The sequence below is a fragment of the Panthera leo genome, chromosome D1 (genome assembly GCF_018350215.1).
Source record: "Panthera leo isolate Ple1 chromosome D1, P.leo_Ple1_pat1.1, whole genome shotgun sequence".
NCBI lineage: Eukaryota > Metazoa > Chordata > Mammalia > Carnivora > Felidae > Panthera > Panthera leo.
In genome coordinates, this window is record NC_056688.1 from 8,773,290 (window position 1) to 8,799,838 (window position 26,549).

At 42.7% G+C, this 26,549-nt stretch overlaps 1 protein-coding gene and 1 long non-coding RNA gene across 2 annotated transcripts in view; one reads left to right on the top strand and one right to left on the bottom strand.

The window, feature by feature from the left end:
* Nucleotides 1-3,763: 3,763 nt before the first annotated feature.
* On the bottom strand, nucleotides 3,764-18,182 carry LOC122199265. The gene is made up of 4 exons (XR_006193445.1): nucleotides 18,097-18,182; nucleotides 12,143-12,211; nucleotides 11,859-12,038; nucleotides 3,764-3,970 (listed from the first exon to the last, which is right to left on the bottom strand). It is a non-coding gene; the product is annotated as an uncharacterized LOC122199265 (long non-coding RNA).
* A 206-nt stretch (nucleotides 18,183-18,388) lies between these two features.
* The window catches only part of FDX1 (ferredoxin 1), a 35,641-nt gene continuing 27,480 nt past the window's right edge, over nucleotides 18,389-26,549 (top strand). The window contains exons 1-2 of the mRNA XM_042904152.1: nucleotides 18,389-18,706; nucleotides 22,915-23,039. Of these exons, the coding sequence (XP_042760086.1) occupies nucleotides 18,498-18,706; nucleotides 22,915-23,039 (334 nt within the window). The 5' untranslated portion in view covers nucleotides 18,389-18,497. The remainder of the gene's footprint in view (nucleotides 18,707-22,914; nucleotides 23,040-26,549) is intronic.

A 26,549-nucleotide genomic window follows, 5' to 3' on the forward strand; every position in this document is an offset into this window, starting at 1 on the left:
TAATTTTGTTTCGTTTTGTTTTTTTAAAGTTTCTTTCCTCTTGCCAGGTATTTTTCCCCCTCCCTTTAAGAAAGCATTTGGCAATTCGTATCAAAATAACACCAGCATTCTTCACAGAGCTAGAAAAAACAATCCTAGAATGTGATTGGAACCACAAAAGGCCACAAATAGCCAAAGCAATCTTGAAAAAGAAAACCAAAGCAGGAAGCATCACAGTCCCAGACTTCAAGCTATAGTACAAAGCTGTAATCATCAAGACAGTATGGTACTGGCACAAAAACAGACACAAAGATCCGTGGAACAGAATAGAGAACCTGGAAATGGACCCACAAACGTATGGTCAACTAAGCTTTGACAAAGCTGGAAAGAACATCCAATGGAAAAAAGACAGGCTCTTCAGCAAATGGTGCTGGGAACACTGGACAGCAACGTGCAGAAAAATGAACCTCGACCACTTTCTTACACCATTCACAAAAATAAACTCAAAATGGATGAAAGACCTAAACGTAAGACAGGAAGCCATCAAAATCCTAAAGGAGATAACAGGCCACAATCTCTCTGACCTCGGCTGCAGCACCTTCTTGACACATCTCTGGAGGCAAGGGAAACAAAAGCAAAAATGAACTATCGGAACCTCATCAAGATAAAAAGCTTCTGCACAGTGAAGGAAATAATCAACAAAACTAAAAAGCCACTGACAGAATGGGAGAAGATATTTGCAAATGACATATCACATGTCATTTGTTAGTATCCAAAATCTATAAAAAAACTTATCAAACTCAACACCCAAAAAACAAACAATCCAGTGAAGAAATGGGCAAAAGACATGCAAAGATACTTTTCCAAAGAAGACATCCAGATGGCTAACAGATACATGAAAAGATGCTCAACATCACTCATCACCAGAGAAATACAAATAAAAACCACAATATCATTTCACACCTGTCAGAATGGCTAAAATTAAAAACTCAGGCAACAACAGATGTTGGCAAGGATGCAGAAAAAAGAGGAACCTTTTTGCACTGCTGGTGGGAATGCAAACTGGCGCAGCCACTCTGGAAAACGGTAAGGAGGGTCCTCAAAAAATCAAAAATAGGATAACCCAATGACCCAGCAATTGCACTACTAGGTATTTATCCAAGGGATACAGGTGTGCTGTTTTGAAGGGGCACATGCACCCCAGTGTTTATAGCAGCATTATTGACAACAGCCAAAGTATGGAAAGAGCCCAAATGTCCATTGACTGATGAATGGATAAAGGATGTGGTATGTATATACAATGGAGTATTATTTGGTGATCAAAAATAATGAAGTCTTGCCATTTGCAACAATGTGGACAGAACTAGAGTGTATTATGCCAGGCGAAATAAGTCAGCCAGAGAAAGACAAATATCATATGACTTCACTCATATGTGGAATTTAAGATGCAAAACAGATGAACATAGGGAAGGGAAGGAAAATGAAGATAAAAACAGAGAGGGAGACAAACCATAAGAGACTTTTAAATACAAAGAACAAACTGAGGATTGCTGGAGGGATATTGGATTGGGGGGGGATGGGCTAAATGCGCAATGGGCATTAAGGAGGGCACTTGTTGGCATGAACACTGGGTGTTGTATGTAAGTGATGAATCACTAAAATCTATTCCTGAAAAAAAATTATGTAAAAAAACCTCCAACATTTGACTAGGTAATATATTTGCTAGCATAAAATTTTAAGTAACAAAATGGTATGTAGTGAAAAGTAGGGCTCTTATCTATCCCTGCCCACCTGACTAGTTTGTCCATAGAATTGTTTCTTGTGTATCCTTCCAGAGATTGTACATACACAGACTCAATGTTTGTGCATGTTTGCATATGTATATTTATTTTCCTCCTAAATAGTGATATTGTATATTGGACCCACTATTCTCCATCTTGATTTTGTTTGTGTGGGCTTTTTTTGTATTCACTATCTGGAGGTAGTTCGTGTTGGCATATACTGGGATGACTGTTTTTTTGTTTTTTTTTTTTAATGCTTGCATGATACCCCATTTAACCGTGATCTATTCAACCAGTTCCAAAGACAGGTATGCAAGTTGTCTCTGTTTTTGCTATCTTTTGTTCAACGATATGGTGACCTTCTTTGTACGTGTATCAAAATACCTAGATTGAGGGGTGCCTGGATGGCTCAGTTGGTAGAACATGTGATTACTGATCTTGGGGTTGTGAGTTCCAGCCCCATGTTAGGTGAAGAGATTATTTAAAAACATATATTTACAATCCCAGAAAGGAAATTGTTGAGGCTTTTGATTTCTTATCCAACTCTAACTTTCCCCACTTCACTCCCTGCCTTTTCCCAACACAGTGATATCAAAATCTCTAGTTTAGTCAAAAGTCAGTGTTCATATAAAACTCAAATATTATTCATGCTGAACCAAGCAGTATATATACTTGTATCTTCTTCTTGCATAACTTCCCGCTTCCTGTCATTAGTAATTGCAAACCCCCATAGCCCTGGCCAAACTGCTTCCTTTTCTACAGATTATCACCCTTCTTCCCCACAAACGATCCAACAGACTTAGAAAACTCTTAGTAATAATATCCCCCTACATTCTCAACACCTGAAATAACCTGTCAGTTCTGAATTCCTCTCCTTAGATGTCTCCCTTTGGCACTTAACACAGGCCCCTGTTCTCTGGAGGTGTGATAAATACCCATCATCCTAGGATTTCCCCTCTGCCACTCTCCTGGGTACATCCTCTAGTTTTTTTTCTGGATCCCATGTTGCCTCTCTTGTTCACTCCACATTACGATGGAACTGTACCCTTTGGGAGCTTCCACCTAGATGATACATGGTTGGCAAATAGTTTGAGACTTTGCATGTCTGAAAATACCCTTATTTTCCCCTTACACTTGCTAGAAGTTTGGTTGGATACAAACTTTTTCAGTGATATTTTATCTCAGAGTTTTGAGGTGTTGCTCTATCATCTTCCAGTATTTTGAACTATTGTTGAAAAGTCTGATGCCAGTCAGATTGCTGATCCTTAGCATCTTATGTGGCCTGGTTTTTCATTCTGGAAGCCCTGGTCTTCTCTTTATTCCCAGTTTACTGAAATTTTACGATGATGTGCCTTGGAGAGTGTGGTAGCCACCAGAAAGCTTGTCTTCTTTCCACGGGGCAGAGCGGACAAGGAGAAGACCGTGCCCAGCCCTGCACAGCATCTCCTACCCCCTCGCATCCAGGAAGCAACAGTTCTCTCCAACACAAGGAACGGGAACAGAACATCCACGTCAGCTTATGTGATGGTGGATCAAGGGACTGGACTGGGGTGAGGGAGGTGAGAAACAGGGATATACCTGGCTCCTGGCAACCAGTATCAGAGAAGGGAGTGGGGCAAGGGAACCAAGGCTCGTGTTCCTACTTCCACTGTCTCTAATGTCCTGCTCCTCACCCCTGTGCCTGCTTGGTGCTTGCAGACCCTGAGTCTGACCTCTCTGGGAGAAGTGTCTTCTGCCTTGATCACATCTTCCTTTCCAGGGGGTTCAGCCTGCATTGTTCCCAACTCTGATAGTCTCTCTCAATCATTCATTGATTCACTCGTTCACTCGTTCATTCTTTTCCATCTTCCAAACACTTACTGAAGTCCTTTTCTGCCATTCTCCTTATCTTTATGAGCTGTATCATTTTCTTACCTGTAGCTTATTCTAGTGGAGTTTGGATGGATCTGGAAGTATGCTAATTTCCTGGGGCTGCTATGACAAATTACCACAAACTTGGTGGCTTAAAACCAAAGAAATTTATTCTCTCACATTTCCGGAGGCCAGAAATCTGCAATCACTTTCCCTGGGCTGAAATGAAGACATCGGCAGGGCCATACTCCCGTAGAGACATAGGCTCTACGAGAAAATCTTTTCCTGGCTTCCTCCAGCTTCCTTGTCTTGTGGCCACGTCCCTCCAATCTCTGCCTCTGTGATCACATCTCTTCCCTCTGTTTCTCCAAAAAGATACTAGTTGTTACTTTTAGGGCCCCCTCAGATAATCCAGGATAATGTCCATATTTCAAGGGGCTTAACTTAATCACATCTGCAAAGTCTCTGTCCAATCAGGTAACATTCATAGGTTCTGGGGATTACAATGTGGACAGACCCTGGGAGCCATTATGTTGCCCACCACAAGGAGAGAAGATAAAGGCATATGGTCAATGTACCATGTTTCATGGGAGTCCTTTCTATGTTTTCTTCTAGTACCTTTAGATTTCCTTTTACACATTTAAATCTTTGATCCAGTTGGAATTTTTAGTAATGGAGCTTCCCCATTCTCTGAAACACTAGTTGTTAAATATCTGTATTTCCCCCATACAGAAGAAACAAAGGTGACTTCCTCTTAAGAGAAAAAAAATTAGAACACATTTTATTGTCCTGTGGTAAATACAAAACTATTTTTAAAAAGAAGTAAATAGGGGCGCCTGGGTGGCTCAGTCTGTTGGGCGGCCGACTTTGGCTCAGGTCATGATCTCATGGTCTGTGAGTTCAAGCCCCGTGTCGGGCTCTGTGCTGACAGCTCAGAGCCTGGAGCCTGTTTCAGATTCTGTGTCTCCCTCTCTCTCTCTGCCCCTCCCCCGCTCATTCTCAGTCTCTCCCTCTCTCTCTCTCAAAACAGGAATAACCTTTAAAAAAATTTTTTTAAAAAGATTTGCTTCTGGGGCACCTGGTGGCTCAGTCGGTTAAGCGTCGGACTTCAGCTCAGGTCATGATCTCGTGGTTGGTGAGTTCAAGCCCCATGTCGGGCTCTGTGCTGACAGCTCAGAGCCTGGAGCCTGTTTCAGATTCTGTGTCTCCCTCTCTCTGACCCTCCCCCGTTCATGCTCTGTCTCTCTCTGTCTCAAAAATAAATAAACGTTAACAAACATTTTTTTTTTTTTAAAGAAGTAAATAGATTTAATCTCAAAGAAACCGCCTTTGCTCACTTTGGATTCTGGAGAGTATGCATGGAGAACAGAAAGGCCCTTCCCTAGAATCACTTCTCGTCTGATGAGAACACCCCAGCCTCGGGCAGCGGGATGGAATTGTCTAGGCACTGGCATTACGTGACAGACACGTAGCAGTGGGACAGGTGCGTGTAAGGAAGGACACCCTCACCTTCCCTCTCACCTCCCAGCCTGCAGGGAACAACACACTTTGGGGCCTGCGAACCTGTCCCTGCAGTGCGTGCGGTGAGGAGTAGAAGACCAAGCAGGCTAGGTCTGCGGTCATACTTCCCAGGGGCCGCAGGTCTGGCTGGTCCTCAACCTGAACATAAACAAGTACAAGATGTCCACATTTATACCCCATTTCTGATATGCCCTGAGGCAGTTTGCCAATGGCCTTCCTGGGGCTTCGGTGCAGGCTCTGAATAGAATTTTCTGTCGTAACCTTCTTTTCACTTAACGAAAATTTAGAGTACGCCAGGGAGATTGTTTCAGGTGAAAGCATTGCAATTTAGCTCCTTTCTGGACCTTGTGGGTTTGAGTCATGTTTTGCAGGAGCGCTAGGGGATGCAGACAGGATATTCTTTCTGAAAACTTGGGATTTCAAGCTGGGTCTTTTATTTGTATTCCCTCGTTTCTTTTAGTCTTAATTGTGACATTTCTATTATGAAAAGAGAATGGCAGAATTTGAGTCACATTTCCCTCCAAGCACTAATCTAATGTAATGTGCTGCTTCTCGATTTCACACGTGGGTCCTGATTGCTTGGTCTTGCTCCCTTCCACTCCTGAATGCCCTGTCTCCCATTCACATACACGTTCATGTCTGGATCCTAGATCTCTCTTTACGGGCCCTCTCGATGCTTGTGTGTTCTCTTTTGCTACTTTTCAAACCTTCTAAGCGTCCCTCTTTGTCTCAGTAGGATTGTCTTACACTTGCCCGGCACCAGATCTGCCTTCTTGCAGTGACACAGTAACACGGTCTAATGTTTTGCCTTTGAGTGTGCCCAGAGAGTGACAGTCGGAAGGACGCATGAGCGGTGGACAAAGAAAGAGGAGGAGGTGTGAAGAGATCTTGGGTCTTCTCCTTTGAAATCTGAATCCAGGACCAGAAAGCATATTTAATTTTGAACTATACAGAATGGCTGGCACACGAGCAAATGTTGGGAGCAGTGACAAAACTGAGTGCCACAGCCAATTTTCTGGCATCTCCTACTTTTTCCCCTTGGCTTTCTTGTGAAAACTTTACCATAATACACTACCACTTGCTTGTTTATGAAAGTTCTGTGAGCTGACAGCAGAGATTTTAGAATCAGAAAGACTTGGTTTTAATTCTCAGCTTTGCTATGTGACCTTGGACAAATTATACAACCTCTTTAAGCTTCAGCTTTTCCACAGTCAATGTTTATCTCATGAGAGATAGAGAAAAATGCATGTAAAAGCCTTGGTATAGTGCCCAACAATTCAAACAATCCAGAATGCCAATTCATACATTCGACAAATATTTACTGAACATTCGCTGCGCTCCGAACTCAACTGTCTGCTGGGTGCTGAGCATGCTGTGGGCAATGTGCCTTTATGGAGCTTACATTCTGGGGCGGGGGAGGGGGGAGCAGATAATTAACATATACACAAAATGCAATTACAAATGCTGATTAGCCCCTGAGTAACTAAATAGGATGTGGGGCCGGGAAGAGCAGGGAGGATCTCTCTGCTAGCAAAGCGGAGGAAGGCTTCACTGCAGCCTGAGGAAGAGAATGAGCCAAGCGGAGCCAAGAGCAGTTTAAGGCAGAGGCAATTAGATCACCGGCTCAGCGAGAGCCCCCCTCACCCCAACCCCCCACCCGCAACCGACTGGCAACTGGCGAAAGCCCTGGGTGGGTTGGGTCGACGCCTAATGGACTCTTAGGGGCTGGAATCCACAGTGGATTCCCAGTTTTGAATCCCTCTTTGTGCAGTTTCACAATCTGCCAGACTGTTTCTTTTCTACTCTGGCTCCATCTATTGAATGAAAATGACCAGTGCTACCTAAATTTCTCCATAATGGCTTTGTTTGCAATCTTCAAATTAAGTGGAGACTGAATACACTTTCCCTTAACTTTAGACTTAATTTTCACTCTGCCAAGCTCTATGTCTGGATAGAAGGAGTTTAAAGGGATTTTGATCATTCCTTCTGAGCACATTTTCTTTCTTGCAGGAAAGTTTCAGTGTCTCATAATAGTAATTAATTACTTTGGCTACTGTGGGCTTACAGAAGCCAGAGCCTTCCATTTGTTTTGTTTAAATGAAAAACCACCGTCTAAAGTGGAGTCACTCTGGGGCGCCTGGATGGCTCAATTGGTAGAGCATGTGACTCTTGATCTCAGGGTCATGAGTTCAAGCCCCACACTGGGTGTAGAGATTACTTAAAAATAAAATCTTAAAAAAAACAGAGTCACTTATGCCAAGAGTTCCATGCGAATAAGCCAAGACTTATTTTGCCTAACCTGCCTGCACTTTCAACCCCCAGGCGTGTAGCTTGGGACTGGTCAACGTGAATTTCCTGGTTAGTACTAGGAAATTTACCAATAGACCCTCCTGCTCTCCTTAGGAGGGCGACCTTGCCTGAAACAATGCCTTCTTTGGTAATAATTTCCTCTTTTTTGCTCCCTTTCTGATTTAAAAACCTTTCCTTTTCTGCAGCTCAAAGGAGCGCCTTTCAATTTGCTACATGGGCTGCTGCCCCTTTTATGAATAGTTTGATAAAGCCAATTTTATCTTTCAACCTACTAAGTTGAATTTTTGTTGTTTAAGGATTTTCACTGGTCCTCAACTAACTATTTTCAGTTTGCAAAAGTCACTTTTCTGGAAGACCTTCCACTGATAACTGTTACCACTATGAGAGTCCCAGGGGCTGACCTGGTCTAACACAAGGCTTATGCAGCTTTCCAGTCCTTTTGGCCTCTTTATCCTAGAGAAACCTGGCCCACCAGGTTGTCCACATATTTCGATCACTTGGAATTGCTTTTCTGACTGTTTCACTTCATTTCTACTCTCAAGCTCAGGGGTGGTTTCAGTTCATTAACTCTTTAATGTTTAGTAAATGCTTACTATGGGGCAAAACATTTATTTATTTTTATTTTATTTTTTTAAAAGACACAGCTGCTCTTAATTTTTTCTAATTTTTTTTTTTTTGAGAGAGAGAGAGAGAGAGAGAGAGAGAGACTGAGTCAGAGAGAGAGGGAGACACAGAATTCGAAGCAGGCTCCAGCACAGAGCATGATGCGGGGCTCGAACTCATGAACCTCAAGATCATGACCTGAGTTAAGTCGGACGCTTAACCGAATGAGCCACCCAGGTGCCCCAACACTGATTTATCTAACTAAGAGGATTTACTATACTCTTATCGGGAGTACATTAAAGTTGTTACCCTCCTGAAGAGTGTATGCCAGGAGGTGGGGGAAGGGTGGATATGGAGAGAGACAATAAATAAATAAGTATAAAGTGTGTGAGATGGCTGACAAATGCTGCACAACATAGGAAGCATGGAAGAGGAGACAGAGAATAGGGGGTAGGCAGTTGCTATTTTACGATTTGCAAAGGCCTCACTAAAAAAAGTGACATTTGAAAAGACATGTAAAGAAAGTGAGGGAGTGAGGCACGTAGCTTTCTGGGGGGAAAAGCATTTCAGGCAGAGGGAACGGCAGAGGAAAGATGCTGAGGCACAGGGCCCGTGCAGCCAGTGTAGTAACGGGGTATGACTAATGAACAGAGACATATAGACACAATATAGTCACAAATACAGACACAAACATGGAGATTGTTTATTAGGGGTCCTGGGAATCTCATCCTGATTTCTCCACAAATAAGCTGAGTGATGGTGGCAAGTCACTTAACATGTGGGGCCTACGTTTTCTCAATGTATACAAAGGTTTCAGTATCATTTAGGTCTTTTTGTGTAGACAGTTATGCTGTTTTGCCATTTTATGCTCTCCTGGATCCAGCTTTCTCTCATATGCTGACTCTAAGTTTTTTTCTCACAGGAGACTGTGCTGCGTTTTCCTTTCTTGTTCTTGTTCTGGCTTCTCAATGCCTTGAGTTCCCGTACAAGATTATCAAAAAGTATAACATGCTAAAAAAAAAAAAAACAAAACCCCAAAACCTATAAACCGTGGAAAGAGGAATATTGTTTCTTTCCAAAGCTTTGCTTACTTTGTTTTGTTTTGAATAGGTAACGCATCTGCACTGTCCAAAAGTTAAAGCCCTATCACGACGTACACACTGGGGAGCCTCGCTCCCTGCCCTGCACCTGTCTACCCTACCCTACTGTTCTATTTCTTTTTCATTTATCCTTTCAGGGCTTACTACACAAGTTCAAGCCATATGATTATAAATACTTATTTTCTCCTCTTTCTTACACCAAAGATGATACATTATATTCACTTCAATTTTTCACTTAATAATAGATCTTGTAAGTCACCATGTGTCAGTACACAAAGAACCTCATTTACTTTATTTTTCAGCTGCGCATTATTCCATTGCAGGGTAGTACCAGAGTTCATTTAACCTCCAGATGAAGGACACTTTGAGGGCATTTAAAAGTTTTTTTTTTTTTTTTTTAATGTTTATTTATTTTTGAGAGGAGACAGAGCACGAGTAGGGAGCAGCAGAGAGAGAGGGAGACACAGAACCCAAATCAGACTCCAGAATCTGAGCTGTCAGCATGAGCCTGACAGGGGGCTCAAACCCACAAACTATGAGATCATGACCTGAGTTGAATCGGATGCTCAACGGGCCGAGCCACCCAGGCGCCCCTGAAGCACATTATCAATATTTTGCTAATACAGACAGTGATGCAAATAAATAACACTATACACATATCAGTTCATATTATACAGCTGTACACACAGGGCTGGCAGCGTGGAGCCTGCTTGGGAGTCTTTGTCTCCCTCTCCCTCTGCTCCTCCCCTGCTTATGCCTGCTCGCTCTCTCTCTCAAAATAAATAAACATTAAAAAAAAAAAAAAGAATCAAAAAGAGTTGGGAAGTTGAAACGCTGGTCAAAATTAAGGTAAGTTTTGATAAAACTGGATTCTTCAAAGCAGACCTCAAATCTGAGGCTATGCAACAGAATAGTATTCAGAAACTCCTGTAAGTAACAACTAACATTAGAACAGAAAAACATTTTTTGTAACCCAAAGCTTGGTGTCAACTAAGTCCAAGGAGATTTGGCAAGTGCTCTCTAGTTACTCATTCTTAATCCAAAGAAACCAACTGCCACCCTCCTGGAGACTGGCCTTAAGCTATCGCACAACACCATTAACTCGAGTTTTTTTTTACTGTTGTTTTTCATGCTGGTCTGGCCTGGGTAGGAACCAAGGGCAGCTCATGCCAAAATGTGCCATTCTGACACCCAGATTATCTCAAGCCTTCTTCCCAAAAAGACTCAGGAAGAAACTGTGACCTTCCCTCTTACTGCCTCAAAGAATTTAGACACAGGACCTGCTCCAGGAGGAGAGTCAGCACCAGATACCTACATCACACTAGGAAGTAGGTATAGTAGATGGGGAGAAGCCCAGCAAGGCCTCCTTGATCAAAATCCCACTGTTTCTGAAGAGTGCAGAAAAACATGTTCACCAAATAGTTAGTCTTTTTCATCTTCCTGTGAATTGCTTTCGTTACCTTTGAAGTTCTAGACCCCCTACCCTCTTTAGGATGACATATACACCTCATTTTGACTGTCTTTGAAATCTTATGTCTTTGTGGATTTTGATAATGATAGTGCGAATCAAGAGCTATTAATGTATGCTACCGCAGTATGGTCCTGAAAGCAAAATATGCCAACACTGAAATATCAGAATTCTAAAAACATCTCCAGGGGGTAGTTAACATAAACATAAATCCGTTTAGAAAGCTTCAATTTACCTTGTGAAGTACTTAAATTTTAGAACAAAGTAACTAATCCTTATTTTTATTTTCAACTACAAGGTGTTCTCTGTAAAAAATTAAGATTTACTGATACTTTATCACTCAGTACACTGTCAATTTTTATCAGTGTTCCCTCTGTACTTAATTGGAAATTTAGATTATTCAACTAAGTACAGGTTACTACACCTGTCAAATTTACTAGAGTCTTACTGAATGTTTGATGCATTAATTTCCAAAAGTATGCTAACAATCTCCCAATGTGATTGCATATTTGCCCATTTTCCCATGAAATTGTTTTATATATAATATATAACATACATATATGCTATGTTCTTAGATACTTGTAAGTTTAGAGTTGCTAGATATTCCAAATTAATTTAATGCTTAACATTTTTTTAGTGACCCTGTTTATCCTTTAAAATGCATTTTTTTCCTGGCCCATTTAACTGGATTTAAATAAAGTCCCCTTAATTGGACAGCAATACACCAAGGTACTTACCTTGTATTTTTCTATCCTTTTATACCTTTTACAATTTTGATATACCTCATCTAAATGTGGTAGAGTCAGAATTTTTGCATTTTAAATGGGGCGCCTCGGTGGCTCAGTCGGTTAAGCGTCCGACTTCAGCTCAGGCCAAGATCTTGCAGTTTGTGAGTTCGAGCCCCGCACTGGGCTCCGTGCTGACAGCTCAGAGCCTAGAGTCTACTTCCGATTCTGTGGCTTCCTCTCTCTCTGCCCCTTCCCCACTCGTGTTCTGTCTCTTTTTCTCTCAAAAATAAACAAACATTAAAAAAAATTTTTAGAAAACAAAGTCTGCCTTTTCATTGGTATATTTAATCCATTTACTTTTGATATATTGGGACTTATTTTCAAGATTTCACTTTATTCTTTTAAAATATGTGCTTTTAAATGTTTTTTTTCCCTTCTTTTATTCTTTTGGAGCTTAAATTATATATTTGTCAAGACAGAGGCTAAGCTGTGGTAACAAAGTCTTTAAAATACATACCTTAAGTAGCATAAATGTTAACTTGTTCCTCATGGAACACTGCAGCCGTGGGCTGGAGACACTGCTAGGTGGCTCTGCTACGTGATGTCATACAGGCTCTGACAGTCTGTCATCTTCAATCTTTACCTTCCATTTTTGCATCTCCCGTGACCACCCTGGTTGTTGCCATTTTCTAGGAAACTGGGAAAGGAAAATAGAAAGGAAAACAAATAGCTTCCTTTAAAAAGGGTTATCTGGTTGCACTCGCGTGGCTTTGGCAAGAGCTGTTACAGGGACATGCTCACCTGCAAAAGCAGCTGGGAAATGTGGTCTCTAGCTGGAAAGCCATGTGCTCCGCTAAAGTTCAAGATACTCTGTTACCAAAAAGAAGAAAGGGAGAGGATCTTCTCAATAACGCTTTCACCCTGATTACTAATTTCCTGTTTTATATGATATATCGGCTCAGTCATGGAATTCTCTTTTGCTTTTATTTTTATCTTCTCACGAGATCATAGTTGTTATTACTGTTTTACAATCAGTTTTTATTTAGATTTACCCATATGGTTGCTAATATTTTGCTGTATCATTTCTTTTTGCCTCTTACCCCTTCCTTTTGGGTTCAATTTCACTATTCTTGAAGAACATTATATTGGCTATCTATCACTGCCTAACAAATGGTTCCGAAGCATAATGAACTGAAACAACGTTTATTATCTGTTTCTCGACGTAGTGTGGCATCACTGGGCCCACTGCTTCAGGGTCTCTCCTGGGCCACAGTCATGGGTCAGCTGGAGATGTGGTCGTCCCCCCAGGCTCGACTAAGGAAGTCTCTGCTTCCCAGCTCACTGAGATGGTTGTCGACAGGATTGTTACTCGCGAGTGGATAACTGGACTAACGTCTCAGTTCCTTGCTGGCTGTTCTTGGTTCTTTGTGATTCGAGCCTCTCCGACCTGGCAGATTCTTCATCACAGAATGTAAGCCAGGAGGGCAACAGAGGAAGAAAGCCAGCAAGACAGAGTTCGCAGTCTTTTATAACGTAATGCAGAAGTGACACCCCATCGCCCTTTTTCTGTTTTCAATTTTTAGGAACAAATCACTAGGTCCAGCCCGCCCTCAGGAGGAGGAGATTACACTTAGGTGTGAATCCAGCAGGCGGGGATCACTGGGAGCCATGTCAGAAGCTGCCTACTGTAGACACAGTCTTTGTAAGTTCTTTCAATGAATCTGAGAGCAACAGGTCTATTACTTTTTGTTGGTTTAAAAATGACTTCATTTCAGTCTCATTTTCCTTCCTTCTGCAACTCCAAATAGCAGTATGTTAGACCATGTGATATTGTTCATAGGCCAATGATGCTATGTTCTTACATTTTTCTAGACTTTTTTCACTGTGGATGTCACTCTGGAAACTTTCTATTGCTGTGTTTACAGGTTCACTGACCTTTGCTTCTGCAATGTTACTAACTTCTAACCTTTGAATATTTAGACATTTAAGGCACTTCCAAATGGCTCACCATCAGAGGATAAACAGAGTGGAAATCTGATAATATTTAAACTGAACAATACAGGGGCACCTGGATGACTCAGTTGGTTAAGTGTCTGACTCTTGATTTCGGCTCAGGTCATGATCTCAGTTTGTGGGCTCAAGCCCTGCATCGCTCTGGGCTCTCTGCTGATGTCACAGAGCCTGCTTGGGATTCTGTCTCCCTCTCTCTCTCTCTGCCCCTCCCCTGCTTGCTCTCTGTCTCTTTCAAAAATAAAGAGACATTAAAAATTAACTGAACAATACAGAAAATACCACATTTCAAACTCGTGACACAGCTAAACACACTACTTAGAGGAAATTTAAGTACTTTGAGAAATTAAATACCTATTTTAAAAACGAGACTGAAAACTAATGAACTAAGTATCTACATCAAGAAGTTAGAAAAAGAACAAAGTAATAAATCTCAAGAACCCAGAAAGAAAGAAAGAAATTATAAAGGTAAATGAGTAAGATTAGAAAACAAAGATCAAGCACAGAAGATCACTGTCCAAAGCTGTTACCTGAAAAGACCAATAAAACAAACTTTTGCCAAGGTTATTCAAAGAAAAAAGAAAGGAGATCCAGAAAATAATATGAGAAATATGAAATGCAATATTAGTTATAGATCTAGCAGAGATTTTTTTTAAAAAGATAAGTAAATACTGGGAAAAAACTTATGCCAATAGATTTGGAAAATTTAGGTGAAATGTACTATTTGTTAGAAAATTGTAACTTTTCAGAGTAGCTTTTGAATAAAGAGAGAACGTGAATAAACCTGCAACTGTAGCAGATAAACTATCAAGCATTTATCCTGCCTTTTCCATACCGGTTCTCTTTGGGGAGATCTGAACAGAAGTTGAGGACAAGTCTGACTTTTTTTCTTTTAAATATTTACTTATTTTGAGCGAGAGAGAAAGAGAGAAAGAGAGAGAGAGAGGGAGAGAGAGAGGGAGGGAGGGAGGGAGGGAGGGAGAGAGAGAGAGAGAGAGAGAGAGAATCCCAAGCAGGCTCCGCACTATCAGTGCAGAGTCCGACACAGGGCTCAATCCCATGACTGTGAGATCGTGACCTGAGCTGAAATCAAGAGTCGGATGCTTAACTGACTGAGCCCCCCAGACACCCCAAGTCTGCCTTTATAGAAGTAGTCTAGATGATCAACGAAGAAGGAATGATAAAATTAGAACACCCGCATTTTGCAACCCCAAGCAAATTGTTCATCAGGGGTGACTAACGCGACAAAAAAAGACGACGAGCTGTTAACATCTGGGGGGCATATTAAAAAGTTTAAAAGAACACAAAAAGTAATCTTAACAAGAACTGGGACCTGAAAATGCAAGTTACTTGACCCAAGCTCTCATTTGCATATAACGAGTTAAGTGTGAGCTGTGGCAGAAGGGTTTACCGCGTGCACGGTTCCCAACAGTTGCCTGGGTCAAAGTGCGGGTCCCCCAAGGCCTGAAAGGAGTGCCGGAGGCCGGCTAGAAGTGAGCCAGCAGCAGGCGGCCAACACACCCTGCGGAGGAGAAAGACACGATGCAGGACTGATGGGCAGGGGAGGGCAGAGCTTGAGGGCTATTGTGCGTCCAGCTGAACGGTTTGTTTTATTCTATTAATAAATGATGATGAAATGTCATTCAAGGATTTTTCCATCATGTATTTTAATAGGATCAGCCTACTGGCAGTATGGAGGATGTCTCAGAGCAATTCTGATAAGACCACAGGCAGGAAGACCAATTAAGACAAAACCATTAATTTAGGGGCGCCTGGCTGGCTCAGTCGGAAGAGTGTGTGACTCTTGACCTCAGGGTTGTGAGTTTGAGCTCCATGTTGAATGCAGAGATTACTTAAATAAATAAACTTAAAAAAAAAAAAGAGACAGAGACGGCAACTTCCTTAAATATCAATTATACCTTAAAATTTAGGAAACACACCAATATTAGCCATATTAATAAATCACCTGGGTGGGGGGGGCACCTGGGAGGCTCAGTAGGTTAAGTGTCTGACTCTGGATCTCAGCTCAGGTCTTGACCTCACGGTTGTGAGTTCAAGCCCCGTTTTGGGCTCTACACTGGGCGTGAAGCCTAGTTAAAAAAGACTACACTTAAAATTAAAAAATAAATCAGGTCGGGGTGGAGTGAGTAATTTCTTGAGATGAAACATACTTAGGTCTAATTTTGTACTCCTTTTAAAATACTTAATTTCTAAAAACAAACAAACAAAAAACCCAAACAAAATTTAGATAATTTCTGACCTTATCCCTAAATTACACAGGCTGTATAGAATCTTTAGCATTTATTACTGAATGTAGAGTTGGAAAACATGACATATAAAATACGCATTAATAATATAAAAAGCTATTTGGCACCGAAAAAATACATAAAAAGTTTACATGGATGACATATGTGAATATATAATAAAATATAATAAAAATAATAAGAATATCGTTTCTTATGTTCATACCCTGGACTTGGGACCAGGAAGACCCAGATTTACAGTCTGGATCTATAGCTCACCAGCAGTGTGAGTCTAAGGAAGGCACAACCATCCTACACCTCACTTTCCTCACGTGCAAAGTAAGCGGGCAGGGGCTGTTTTGCTCACTGCTGTCTCTCTAGCACCAGCATGGTGATTTACATACTGCTTATGTCAATAAATATTTATGGATTAAAGACATTTATGGATTAAAGACAGAGTTGCTGTGATAATGAAATGAGATAAAAATTGTGGAAGCTCCTAACACAATTTTTTAATTTATTTATTTGAGAGAGAGGGAGCACGCAGGGGAGGGGCAGAGAGAGAAGGAGAGAGAATCCCAAGCAGGCTGCACACTGCCAGCACGGAGCCCCATGTGGGTCTCGAACCCATAAACCCTGAGATCATGATCTGAGCTGAAACCAAGGGTCGGAAGCTTAACCAACTGAGCCCCCCAGGCGCCCCTGATACAATTCTTAAGAGACGTTATAAAATGGCTGCATCGTGCCAGGCCCTATGCCAGGTGCTGGGAACATGAAGACGAGTAAGACTGCATCCTTATCTTGGAAGCTTCCATCTACAAAAGCTATGTAAAGTATGTGTGATGGAACCCACAGTACCATGAAGCTCAAGAGTAGGTGCTCAAGAAACACTAAATCTGAATTTTTATGACACTTTTCAGTTTACAAAGCATTCTTGTGAACAGTATTCTATTTGAAGAGGTACAAGTTTTACGAGAAAGGACAAAGGTGTCAGGCATTCGGCAGTGGGAGGGATGATCTGTTGGGGTAAGTAGGCACCACTTTAAGGGAAAGAATTTGAAAAGAGCTCCCAAATATGGATGGATTTCAACAGAAGTGAAGGATGGAGGGGTGGGAGCTTTAGAAGAAAAGAAATACATAAGCAAAAGCTCTTCCTAATTCTGTATTACTTTGTGCATGTATTAGGGCCCACATGTTTATAAATCCCATATGGAATACTGCTGAATTGATATTTGTAACCTTTGCAATCAACTCTGACCCATCTTTGAAGATCCGGAAAACATGTTTTTTCCATCTTTCATTTTCACCTACAGGCTTCATGAACTGTCATGGTTACTAAAGGAAGTTACAGGACATTAACTTATTCACGACTATTTACTCAACACTTGATGTGCTCAAAGCCCTAGAGCTGCTAGTATGGGGTCTACTAAGATGAACAACTACCCCACAAAGCAGAAAGCTGGAAGGGCTAAAACCCAGTTGAAGCTAGATTTGCTGAGAGGGAATGTGTGCACTCCCAGGCCATCCCTGTTTCCTTCCTACAATTAATTAATCGCACTTTGAAGATTTGAGCTTATAAAAAAAGAAAATTAACTTTTTTTTTTTTTTTTTTTTTTACAACCTTCTCTTTCCGATTGTCAGGGTTTGTCGTGTCCTTTACAGCCTAGAAGTCTTTTTTATGGGAAAATTTAAGCAATTTGGGAGCCACACGACTGCTGTCTCCCTGCCTCCGGGTTTAATACCCCCAAAGGTTGTCTCAAGAAACTCTGGTCAGGTCTAGCCTTTCTTGTTCTGAATATTCCTTAAAATATCTTTTATCGCATTTAACACAGCTACAATATCCACCTTTTTTGAAATACTGACCTTTTTTGAAAGGTGGCCTTAGGGAAGGGGGTCAAAGCTTGTGACGCACTGTACCGCTGTGCGTATTTTTCTGTAACCCTCAGAATGGCCCTGGACAGCGGAACATCTTATCAGTGTTAAAGTGTTACACTCTGATCCTTGGGGAGGATAATTTATCCAAGGTCTCAGAGAGTTCTAGAGTGGCAAACCTTGGATTTGAACATTGCTATTTATGACCTCAAAGCCCCATGCTCTTTCCATGGCAACGTATTCATCTTGAGAACGTGTATTTTTTAACTTATCTGTCTTCATTTTCGTAGAAGTCTTTAGTAAAATCTCAGTTCATCCAAAAGTTTCCAAACTCTTGGATTTCATGTACTGGACGCGCATTTGCTTGCAGTGGATTATTACACATGCTTTCTCCAGTAGCCCCTAGTTTCTTGATCGCTGCGATTATTTATAACGTCATAGTCAAAGTTGTTCCTCTGTGTATCACGTTGGTTGGCACCGTGAAATCTCCTACTGCCCTTGTCTGACAATGCCCAGAATTCCCTTTCAGCCTATTTGGAACTCCAGGATGACAATCTCCCCGCGTTGCTTTTTATTTTAACAGGGAGGAGGAGAAAGGAAGTGCGGAACAGGAGAAAGCCGTTTCGTTACCTGGGGGTGTTTTACCGCATCTTTCCGTCGAACGTTCAGCTATTCTTTAAAATTCCCCGTCCTGACACCGGGGACCGAGCAGCCAGGTGAAGACAAAGGCGGTCCTCGGGTGCAGACCCAGCGCCCGGCCCCGCCCCCTAAAGGCCACACCCGCCCAGGAGGAGTGGGAACGGGCGGGGGTGGGGGGACGGGCCGCACTTGGGGAGCCGCAGGGTTTATAGGTCACCCGGAAGGAGCGCAGCCCACGGCCGCAGCTCGGAGCAGGCCCTCGCCCGGACCGCAATCGCCGTGCTCCTCCCCGCGGCCCCCCGGCGTCTAGGCTCGCCCGCGCTCGCCGAGCCTCTCGCGGCCGCTGCCGTGCGGCCTCAGCGTCGCTTCCGGTAGTTACCCGACCGCCGGCCATGGCCGCCGCGGGGGGCGCCCGGCTCCTGCGCGCCGCCTCCGTGGCCCTGGGCGGGGCGGCCTATCGTTGGCTGCTCCACGCCGGACCCCGCGCGGGAGCCGGCTGCCTCGCGGGGCTCGGGGGGCCCGGGGGGCCGGGGGGGCCGGGCCGGGGCGGCGGCGCGGTGGCGCCCCGGACGCTGAGCGTGTCGGCGCCGGCGCGGAGCAGGTGAGACGCGGGCCGGCGTGCGCATGCGGGCGGGGGTCCCCGGCGCCGCGCGGATGCTGGTTTCCCTGCCCCTTCTTGGACGCTTGCGGCCAGGCCGCTGTCCGGGGTCGCTCGCCTCTCGCCCCGCCTGGGCCGTGGCGCTCCTCGGGGCCCTGTCTGCTTCCATTCACGCCGCGGTTTCCTTTCCCAGCCCGGACGCCTGCGGGGAACGGGGACCCGGGACCCCCTGGACCCCGCTCTCCCTTCCGCCCGGGGCCCTCCGGAAGCCGCGCGCTCTGCCACCGTCGATTCTGCAGTGCTTTGGCTCGGCGCTGACCTTTGCTTTGCCCGGAGCCTGCACTGACCTTCATAAAACGCTCTCCGTTAATGTCCCGGCCAGCGCTTTGGTTCTGGGGCCTTTCCCCTGCTCTTTTAGGACGTTCCGGCTCCAGTTCTGTGGCTGGGAATGTCTGTTTAGGATACACACACATACATACCCTTATTGCCTGTATGCTCTCTTGTAGCCGATGCGGGGCTAAAACTCCTTGCCTCGCACTGGCAAGGCCGTGTTTTAAACTAGGCTTGGGCACTTAATGCCTCACTTCCTCCATCAGTATAAACCTCAGTTTCCCCATTCATAAATGGAGCATAAGTCAAGCATAGGCCTCATAGGGTTATTTGAAAAATACGATAGTACAGATAATAGAGGTGGTCTTGTGTCTGGCAAATGGTGAGGGCTCAGTAGGTGCCACCTGTTGGCAGCAGCTGCTAAGGCCCACAGTGTTGTGTTTTGTATTAAATGTTGAAAGTGATGTAAAAAAATTTTTCCCCAAAATATTTTGAAGATTTGTATTCTTGGGTATATTTGTTTTTCAAAGACACGATCCCTTTAGATATAATGGGAATAAAATTTGCTCATAATTTCAGAGTGCGGTGGAGCCTTAGGTAATGCAGATCTCTGGACAGTTCTCTGACTCCTTGCTGTCATGTAGTGGGAAGCAAGACCTGGAGGGAGACAGTTTTGGATTTGTATGCTGCCTTTTCTAGTTTCTTCTTGATAAGGTCCCTGAGAATGGGGTCTAAGACTTAATTATCTTTTCCCCATTAATACTATTACGTAGCGCATGCTCAATAAATTTTTGTTGCATGAAGTGTGAGGGAGATAAAGGAGAAGGCAAGCTGGATTTATTTGTCCCTGTTTCTTTGACACTCCCTGCCTCTACCTCTCTACATGAATGTTTCTGTACAATGGATGCTTTCTGGGGAAAAAAAAAAACTGTGTATACATTGGGACAACATATATTGAACTTATTCACGAACCTAGTATTTCAAGGGAACGTGAATGCTTTTGTAAATGGCAGTTATCTCCCCTGCATTTATCAGGCCTGAACTTGGATATATCAGGTTGTCTTAAAAGGAAGCACATCTGTTCTATTCCCTCCTAATCCTGCTTTCCTCCTCATTGGCACAGTTTCAGTTGATGGCCTTGTGCTTTGTATCACACACGTTGGAACTAACAACTATATCTTTCACCTCTTAACTCTCTCAGACTTGTGTTTTCCACTATCGTTACAACCAACCACATTGTGGCTGTTTAAGTTTAAGATAACATCAGTTAAATACATTTAAAAGAGTCGGTATCCCAGTTGTGCTGGCTGCATTTCAAGTACTCAACAGCCACGTGTGGCCAGTGGCTACTCTATTGGACATTGCAGGTGTAGAACATCTCTGTTAGTGCACAGAGTTGCACGGGACAGAACAGCCTAGAAACTGTATGGCTAAGTTATCAGTAATTGAGAGTTGGGGGGCGAGAAAAAAGGCTTTTGCTCCAAAATACTCCAACATAATACTTCCTATTTTTGTAGTGATTTAGGCTTCAAAGGGCTTTCACAACAATTGCTGCACTTCATGCTTAAGAAAATCCTGGGAGGTAGGTGAGGTGGGAAATAAAAATATATAAGTAGCTGGCAAACTAGGAACAGAAGTCAAGCAGTTTTAGTTTGTTTCCTTGAGCACCATGAGGGTTGACAATTCTTTAGCCCACAGGGTCATTAGGAAGAGTTAAGGAGGCTATGGAAGTAGGGAGCCCCAGAATGGGCCAGACCCTTTTCTTGGACCAACAGCCTCAGGCCACCCTCCCTATATGGTGAAAAGGTAGGCATCAGCAGCTATAATAACTTCCCTCCCTATGAGAAGTCTGTTAGGAACTGTACCACCGCAACCCCAGACAGCTTTGTTAAAATACCTGCTGTGGTTGAGCAGAAGAAATGGCAGTAGTAAAAGGTAACAAGTGAAGAAAATAGTTGGTTGCGCTGATGAATTGATGTTGGTAGAAGATTTAGAAGGATTGTGTTTATTTCTCAGTGCGTGAAATCTTATCCTTGGGAACAGCTAAAAGCTTGTTGCTAGTTCCTGGAATTGGGGGGGGAAACCTAAAACCCACCAATACCAATTATTAATAGCAAATGGATAAAGTTATTTGGGTAAAGTACATGCATATAATGCTGTAAGAAACAAAGTGTTTCCACTAATGTACCTTTGATTCTCCTTCACCAGCTTGGTGAAGTCACAGTCCCCATCTTACCCATAAGGCAGTGGCTTCCCCTGGTCATCTAATGTGTGTATGTCAGACCCAGAGCTAGAATGTACATCTTCTGATTCTCACATTCCATACGCTTTCAGCTGCAGGATTACCTTTCCTCTCTCATTTCTGCTTCCTCTCCGCTCCTTTGACAAACCTATTATTTCTCTTACTGTGCAGTATTTTTTTCTGGGACTGTACACCTCTAATTCATAGCAGTTGCTTCTTAGCAACAAAAGGACTGAAGCTGGGGCGCCTGGGTGGGTGGGTAAGTTGGTTAAGCATCGGCTTCCGCTTAGCTTGGTGGGTTCAAGCCCCATGTCAGGCTCTGTCTCTCTTTCTCTTTCTCAAAAATAAATAAACATTAAAAAAAATTTAAAAATGACTGAAGTTTTAAATAAAAGTTATTAATCAGTGTTTGTTGAGCTCTAGGTATTTTGCGTACATAATCAAAACTAGAACATAAATGTTACCCTGATTTTATGGAAGAGGAGTTTGATGTAAAAGACATTTCAGTGCTGTGAGCTTCTAAAGTTTTTTTTTGTTTTTTTTTGTTTTTGTTTTTTGCTTTGAAAAGAAGTTGGAGAGCACAGGCCCTTATGGAGAGCATTCTCTCTCTCTCTCTCTCTCTCTCTCACACACACACACACACACAAGCGATACTTTTTAATTCATAGAATTCTCCTTTTTTTCAGCATTGAATTATCAAGGAGGCCATTATCTGAAAGGGGCTTTAGTTGCCTCATTTCTAAAATAATTCGACCTGATAATTTGCAATATATTTACAGCTCTGAAATTATATAATTCTAGTTTTACCTACATTAAAGTTTTCTTTGATGGATTATTACCTTCTATTGGCAGTAGTGAAAATTGCAACTAATTAATTTAAGCTAAAGTACATCTTTTCAAATGTGAGGTCAAAATTAAAATGACCAATGGTGGATGACAGGCATCTCGTTGCTAATATCATTTCTTTTCCCAGATTTTGGAGTGATGTTTATGAGAAGGGAAAGGAATTTAAGTCCGCTGACTCTATTGGGTAATATAATATCCTATAATAAAACACGCAAGGAGGCATCATATTTATCTTCCCATTGATTCAAACAAACAAAAACCTATCGCAGCCTCTTTGAGTTTTGAGTACATGATGTGGACCAAAATGAGATGTGTAAATGCTCCGAAAACAGACTGCTGCCTCTCAGACACCCGCACAGCTGTTACCCTACCGATAGCAGAATGATCTCACGGTGTCGTCTTCTAGGGAAGCTACATACAGATGACGCTTTTCAGGGAGCCGTGTGAGAGTAAAATGGACTTCATGACTAAGGATGGTTGCTACGTGTTGTCATAGGACTCAACCGATGGCTGTAACCCCTGGGGGGACACAATGGGTGGCCTTGACAGTAATGTAGTTGCCCTTTCCTATAGGGCTGTAGAGCTTCCTTTCTGGTAAATGGGTAGATAGACATGCCTCTGATTTGTGATGCCTTCTCTAAACTATAGTAAGGAAAGAATACTATAAAAAGCATATTTGCATGCATGCTTACACACCCCCCCTATGTTTTTGACCTTACAAGTTCCTAAAACAATTCCTTTAAAGTATCTTTTAAAATTACTAAAAATAATAAAGGACTACTTCCTTTTCCAGCTCAGAAGATAAAATAACAGTCCACTTTGTAAACCGTGATGGGGAGACGTTGACAGCCAAAGGGAAAGTCGGTGACTCTCTACTAGATGTTGTGGTTGAGAATAACCTAGATATTGATGGCTTTGGTGAGTATGAAACATTCGTTAAAATTCGTAAATGAAACCATTCAATAGGTTTCAGATTTTTTTTTTTTGCAGAATTTTAATGTCTAGCATACTAAGATAAATATTAAAATTCAGGATGTGTTAGTGTTACATTCTCTTTTATAAAGAATGAGTGACACTGTGTTTCTTTCCTTTGTACATTTAATTAACCCTTTACCCCAAACTTTCTTGCCTCATTACCTTACTGATGACCTGTGTGACGCAAAGCTGGGAGTAGCAAGTGGAGTTGAAAGGTACCAGGTTACAGATGTTAAATGTCCTATCACAGAGGAGTAGTTAGTTTTGACTTAGTTTTTTTTTTTTTTTTTTAACTTTGTATTTGCACATACCTTAGATGTACAGAAAGGTTGCAAAAACGGTACAGAACTTTCCGATACAATCTTCACTCACCTTCTTCTACTGTTAACAGTTTACAGAACTATGGTGCAATAATCAAAACCCAGAAAGTAATGTCGGTGCAATAACTAAAAAACTATAGACTTCATGAAATTTTCCTAGTTTTCCCATGAATGTCTTTCTGTTTTGGGATTCAATCCAGGAGACTTCATTGCATTTAGTTATCATACGTCCGTAAACTCTTTCAGTCTGTGACATTTCCTTACTCTTCTTTTTTGTTTTTCACAGCCTTGACACTTTTGACAAGTAGTGGTATGTTGTTTTATAAAATTTCCCTCAATTTGGGTTTGACTGGTGTTTTCTTGTATCGATTGAGCTTATGCATCTTTTAAGTGAGTTTTATTTTACGTACTCTTCTATTTTGTTTTATTGAGCTATAATTGCCATTTAACATATTGCTTTTAGGTGTACAACATATTGATTTGATATTTGTATATATTGACAGATGGCCACCGCCACATGTCCACTTAACCTCCGTCACCACACAGAGTCTCGAATGTCCGTTCCCCTTCCTCGGATGTGCAGTTTATCTCCCTCTTGTTAGAGAAGGAAGTGTTTTATTTAGAAAGTTTTTATTTCTAGATTTCTGACCATATTCTCTAACCACTCACACGAAGCCTGTGTCCCAGAAACTGCCATCTTCTAGGTCAGGGATGCCCGTTCTGTCAGCTGTCACTTTTGCTCAAGTACTCTCTCTGTCTGGAGTGGTGGTTCTCAGTGTTAGCATCCGTGTCACTTGGGAGATGCAGATCCTCAAACCCCACTCCAGATCTGCTGAATCAGAGTGTTTGCGGTAGCACCCAGCAGTGTGTGTTTTCACAAGTCCTCGTGTGACTTTGCTGTATGTTAGAGAACCCCTGGTTTGCAGCAAGGCAGACTGTGATTGTGCCTGTCTGACTCTGATTCGTTCTAGGCACGGTTCACATTACACTTTTAGGGGCCTTTTCCAGCACAGAACTATTTCTCTTCCACCGTTTTCCCATCATATAATAAATATATCTGTGTCAATGCTCATCACAGTTTGCCTTTTTAGGGACAATGCCCCTCTCCCGTACTCGTGTGTTAGATTGTGAGCTCTTACTCAGGGACCTCACAGAGTTGGTTTTGTCCCGAGCTGATAGTGAAAAACATTTGCTGAATTTCTAAATCTAAGTCAGGGTTAATCATGACAACGACCGTTTGCACGCATAGTACATTCCAGCCTTTGTTACCTGTTCTTGTAGACTTGTTTTTTAAACTTCCATCTTATAGATGAAGAAACTAAGGTTCAGAGAAGTTAATTTTCCCTGGGTCGTACAAGGAGCGAGTGAGAGGTCCAGCACTCAAACTCAAGTCTCTTAACTCCCAAAGGTCTGCTTTTTCCTTTATGCCATTTCCCCTAAGAAGCATCTTTCCTGTGTGAACACCTGTCACAGAAATTAGGTGGTGAAATAGTTGATACGGTTCTAATTTTAAGGAGTTTTTGAGTCTCGTGCAGTGATTCTTGGCTGGGATTGAGTTTCAGAATCTCTACAGAACTTTTAAAAGTGCAGACATCTGCGTTCCATCATAAATAGTACAGGGAGAGAGGGGAGTTGCGTAGGTATATTTTTACAAAGTTCCACATGGTTCACATCCACACCATAGTTAAGAATGACTAATTTAGGGAAAGAATTCATTTAAAAGAAATGAAAATACTTAAAAGAAAATTTAAGTATAATACATATTCTATAAAATTTATCTGTAATTGATCTTCCTCATGCATTCATATCAGCTACACTTAAAAAAAATTTTTTTTTGATAGGGATAGAGCACAAGTGGGGGAGGGGCAGAGAGAGAAGGAGATGGAATCCGAAGCAGGCTCCAGGCTCTGAGCCGTCAGAGCCTCACGCGGGGGTCTAACTCACAAATTGCGAGATCATGACCTGAGCCCAAGTTGGATGCTCAACCAACTGAGCCACCCAGGCGCTCCTTAAATTTTTCTTTTTTAATGTTTATTTATTTAGAGAGAGAAAGCACAAGCAGGGGAGGGGGAGAGAGAGAGGGAGACACAGAATCTGAAGCAGGCTCCAGGCTCTGAGCTGTCAGCACAGAGCCCGACGCGGGGCTCGAACTCACGGACCACAAGATCATGACCTGAGCCGAAGTCGGATGCCCAACCGACTGAGCCACCCAGGCACCCCCTTTTGTTTTGTTTTGTTTTTTTTCCAGCTACACTTTTAACTAAACCTAGTTTCTCTGGATTATTCTCTCACAGATGAAAAGTAGTACAAGCACAGTCATTGAGAATAAGACTCTGGAATCAGACCGATTATGGTTCCTATCTCTTACTAGCTGTGAGACCGGGAGCAAGCCACTTGAAAGTCTGCATGCCTCAGTTTCCTCTTCTGTAAACTAGGATTATAATAGTTCTAACCTCATCGGGTTGTTAGAGGTGAAACGGGATATTGGAAATGAAGTGCTTAGCACAGTACTGACCCTGGTAAGCATGGCAGGACTCGTGGCATTTAAACTTGGCCTTCTCTCATCCTCTCATCCCCAGTTCTGCAGTAGCCTTAACACTTGGCAGCTTCAGAACTACGGTAGCTGTGAAACCCAGCGGGCTTGCGGCCACTGGAGGGACACGTGGGGCTTGAATCCCTCAGAACGTCCAATCTCCAGACCTCGGTCACTTGTCTCACAGCTTTCCAGGAAAGCTCCGGCCCAGGGAGCTACCTGACCTGCCTCAGAGATTGCTCCGTGGAAAAAGATCTACCCCTAGGACTTCAGTCTAAAACAGTCACGTGTGGTTGTTTAACACAACTGCTGAGGCTGTGATACCAGTTGGGCAAACTGGAGCCTGGCCAAAAATTTAAAAGGAAGATCTGGGGAATGAGATGTCTGTAGTGGGCTTTGAACTGCTCTGGGGATCTAGACGGCCATGCCCGACGTGCGACCCTGCAGGAAAGATGTGTCAGGGCCCTGGCCTCTCATCCCTGGCTAACCTGGAGTCCCGTGCGGGGACTGAACGTTGAAGGGGCACTGAATCACACACGAAGCTCGTCAGCAAAAGGTGGAAGAGTTAGTGATTCAATGCATTGAAGGAAACCCTGTCCA